The 4,324-nt window shown below is 49.2% G+C and overlaps 1 protein-coding gene across 1 annotated transcript in view; it reads left to right on the top strand.

Moving 5' to 3' along the window:
• CHMP4A (charged multivesicular body protein 4A) overlaps nucleotides 1-4,324 on the top strand; it is a 9,960-nt gene that overhangs the window by 2,518 nt on the left and 3,118 nt on the right. The window contains exon 3 of the mRNA XM_029285118.1: nucleotides 3,205-3,382. Coding sequence (XP_029140951.1) covers nucleotides 3,205-3,382 — 178 coding nt within the window. The remainder of the gene's footprint in view (nucleotides 1-3,204; nucleotides 3,383-4,324) is intronic.

Here is a 4,324-nt window from a genome sequence, read left to right as displayed (position 1 = left end):
GGAGGAGGAGGAGGAGGAGGAGGAGGAGGAGGAGGAGGAGGAGAACTGTGGGGTCCTTGCTGCTCTCTGAGCTTGGCTGTTTTCTTGCAGACATTTCACTACTCACCTAGGTGACATCATCAGTTACCTTGATGACGTTAAGCACTGATTGTTACATTGATGTTAGGCACTGATGACGTTCCCTAGTTGGGTCTTGAAATGTCTGCAAGAAAAGAACCAAGCTCAGAGACCACCAAGGGCCCCTCTTTTCACTCCTGAGCTACAAACATGGTTCTACATCGAACCCCACTCCCTTCTAGCACTGATGACGTTGCCTAGTTGGGTCAAGAAACGTCTGCAAGAAAACAACCAAACTCAGAGAACACCAAGGACCCCACAGTCCTCCTCCTCCTCTTCCTTCACCTCCTCCTTGCACTGATGATGTTATCTAATTAGGTCATGAAACATCTGGAAGAAAACCACCCAGCTCAGGGACCCCAAGGACCCCACAATTATCCTCCTCCTCCTCCTCCATCCTCCCCTTCTAGCACTGATGATGTTCCTTAGTTGGGTCACGAAATGTCTGCAAAAAAACCACCCAGCTCAGAGAGCACCAAGGACCCCACAGTCCTCCTCCTCCCCCTATCACCACCTCCTCCTCCTCCTCCTCCTCCTCCTCCTCCTCCTCCTCCTCCTGCTGCTGCTGCTGCTGCTGTCTCCACAATCCCCCCTCCCTTCTGTCACTGATGATGTCCCCTAGTTGGGTCACGAAACGTCTGCAAGAAAACCACCCAGCTGAGAGAGCACCAAGGACCCCACTCCCTTCTAGCTACAGATAATTCTCTTCTCTAATTTAGGGGGCCAAAAATCAGGGATTTGCTAGCACCATTTTGGATTCACCCATTTTATGGAAAAGACAGAGGCTTTCCTGAGTGCAACTCACTTCATCAGGGACATTCAAAAAACGCCTCTTTTAAGAAAACCGAAGAGTCAGAAAATACACTACTGGACTCCTGATATTTATTTATGTGTCCTTTGCTGGGCCCGATTTAAAGGCGCATGACAAAAAGTTCAAAAACTGCCTATAATCAGTTTCAATCCTGACTCCTCAGATCTCTGTTTGTACCATATCTTCTTTATACATGCTGGCTGACCTTGTCTGGATTTAGCTAAACAAGAGTCGGGCTGATTAGTAACTGAGATAGCAAACAATCTTAAAATCCTAGAGCAGGGGTAGGCAACCTTGGCTCTTTTATGACTCGTGGACTTCAATTCCCAGAATTCCTGAGCCAGCGTGAGGGAACTATGACCCTTTTATGACTTGTGGACTTCAACTCCCAGAATTCCTCAGCCAGAGTGAGGGAGCTATGACCCTTTTATGACTTGTGGACTTCAACTCCCAGAATTCCTCAGCCAGGCATGCTGGCTGAGGAATTCTGGGAGTTGAAGTCCACAAGTCATCAAAGGGCCAAGTTTGAAGACCCCTGCTTGGCTGAGCTTGGAAACCTCTCCCTTTCCCCCTCAGCATGGCTGGCTCAGGAATTCTGGGAGTTGAAGTCCACGAGTCATAAAGAGCCAAGTTGGCCTACCCCTGTCCTAGAGTGTAGCAGTTTCTCAACTCCGCCCTCTTTAAGATGTGTGGACTTCAACTCCCAGCATCCCCCACATTACAAAGTGAGCTTAAATGGGAAAATCCTAGAAAAAAATTACAGGTCGTCCTCAATTTACGACCAAAATTGGGCCCAAAATTTGTTCAGTGAATTTTGTTCCATTTTACAACCTGCAGTTGTTAAGTTAGGAACACAGTGGGTAAGTGAATATGGCTTCCCTAATGACTTTGCTTGTCAGAAGTTTGCAAAGTGGGATCACGTGACTCTGGGACACTGTGACCGTCGTAAACACGAGTCAGTGGCCCAGTATCCGAATTTTGATCCTTTGATCATGGAGATACAACAGTTGTAAGTATGAAAAACGAAGTCCTAAGTCGCTTTTTTCACTGCCGTTGCAACGTTGAACGGTCACTAAACAAAGTGTTGTAAGTTGAGGACTTACGTGTCCTGTTTAGCCAGCCAATTCTGTTGTCAAATGAACTGCGCGGACAAGTCCTTGACTTACCACAGTTGATTCAGTGACCGTTCAAAGTTACAACGGCGCTCAAAAAAGGACTGTTTTTCAGGCGATCGTTGCCGCCTTCACGGGATCAAAATTCAGACTCGTATTTACGACGGTCGCAGTGTCCCGGGGTCACGTGAGTCCCCCTTTGTTAACGTTCCGACAAGCAACGTCGTTGGGAATGCCAGATTCACTTAACAACCGTGTTAACTAACTTAATAACTGCAGTGATTCACTTAAGAACTGTGCCAAGAAAGGTCGTAAAATGGGGCAAAACTCACTTTACAGCGGTCTCACTTAGCCACATAAATTTTGGGCTCAACGGTAACGGTAAGTCAAGGATTTCCTGTATGTCGCCCATAATCCGTTTTAAACAATCGGAGGAGGAGGAAAAAACCCACACCAGGAAGTAATTTTAATGATGTTATATAAACACCATTACAAATAACTTCCTTGTGGCTTTCATACAAACACACAATCTTAATAGCGGCCTTGAAATTACTCTCCACTGAGTGTGGCTAATGGCGGTTGATCATTTATTTATTTTTTAAAGACGATTATCTCATTTTTCTGCATAATCATTTGGTTAGCTCTATCAATCAATCCCACACAATTCGTCCTTGACTTAACAATTACAATTGGGACCGGAATTTCCTTTGCTAAGATAGCTAAGATGGTTAAGTGAGTTGTGTGTCCAATTTTGCCACCTTTTTTGGCCACCATTGTTAAAGGAATCAAGCAGTCGTTAAGGGAAGCCGCCTTCCCCACTTGACTGCCTGTCGGAAGCTGGCTGGGGAGGTTGCAAAATGGCGGTCGCCAGAGCGTCGTAAAGTGAGGCCTGGGTGTCAGTCAGCACTATTTTCAGTGCCGTTGTAACTTTGAACGGTCGCTAAGCGAATCGAGGACTAGCTACGGGCAGGATTGGCAGTTTGGCTGTTTGCAAGCCCTTCTTGCCCGACCACCCCAAAGTCAGTCTCCTTTCTTGTCTTTGAGGGCCTCGCCGCAGCTTCTCTCCTCCATGAGGACCAGAAACATGGGAGGGTTGCATTGGTTTGGAAACGGAACCTCACAGGGGCCAATCCGCTTCTGAGCCTCCTTTCCTTCTCCGTGCAGCTGCTTTGCAAGCCCTCAAGCGGAAGAAACGCTACGAGCAGCAGCTGGCCCAAATCGACGGGACCCTCTCCACCATCGAATTCCAGCGCGAGGCCCTGGAAAATGCCACCACCAACACCGAAGTGCTCAAGACCATGTCGGACGCCGCTCGGGCCATGAAAGAGGCACACCAGCATATGTGAGTGGCCCCCTTTCCCCCCCCCCAGGGCGCCAGGGGTAGGCCACCTTGGCTCTTTTATGACTCGTGGACTTCAACTCCCAGAATTCCTGAGCCAGCCTGGCTCAGCTTGGAAACCTCTCCCTTTCCCCTCAGCGTGGCTGGCTCAGGAATTCTGGGAGTTGAAGTCCACCAGTCATAAAAGAGCCAAGGTGGCCTTCCCCTGCCTCAGGCGATAGAATGAGCATTCCGGTTCCTCCTTTGATTCCAAAGGCCGGTCCGTGTTTTGCCTTTAGCTTAGAGCGGTGTTTTTTCAAAGTTGGCCCCTTTAAGATGGGTGGACTTCATCTCCCAGAATTCCCCACCCCACATCCTCCTCCTCCTCTCCTTCTCCTCCTTCTCTTCCTTTTCCTTCTCTCTGCCTCCTCCCCTCCCCTGCTTGCTCCTCCTCTCCTCCTCCTCTTCCTCCTTCTCTTCCTTTTTCTTTTTCTTTTCTTCCTCCTCCGCCTCCTCTTCTCCTCCCCTCCCCTCCTCTTCCTCCCCCTCCTTCTCTCCCTTTTCCTTCTCTCCTCCTCTGCCTCCTCCTCTTCTTCCCCTCTTCCTCCTCCTCCTCTTCCTTTCTTTTTCTCTTCTTCCTCCTCTGCCTGCTCCACTCCCCTGCCTCCTCCTCTTCCCCTCCATTACCTCCTACTCCCCTTCTCTATATTGAAACCCCACTCTCTTCTAGCACTGATGATGTTACTTAGTCGGGTCATGAAACGTCTGCAAGAAAACCACCCAGCTCAGAGATTCCTCAGTCCTCCTCCTTCTCCTCCTCCTCCTCCTCCATAAACCCCACTCCCTTCTAGCACTGGTGATGTTCCCTAGCTGGGTTGTGACACGTCTGCAAAGAAACCACCCAACTCAGAGAGCACCAAGGATTCCTCCTCCTCCTCCTCCTCCTCCTCCTCCTCCTCCTCCTCC

This window comes from Protobothrops mucrosquamatus, unplaced genomic scaffold (genome assembly GCF_001527695.2).
Source record: "Protobothrops mucrosquamatus isolate PMUCROS unplaced genomic scaffold, P.Mucros_1.0 scaffold1306, whole genome shotgun sequence".
Classification (NCBI taxonomy): domain Eukaryota; kingdom Metazoa; phylum Chordata; class Lepidosauria; order Squamata; family Viperidae; genus Protobothrops; species Protobothrops mucrosquamatus.
The sequence above is the reverse complement of the archived record's forward strand: the minus strand, read 5'-3'. Positions and strand labels throughout refer to the sequence as shown.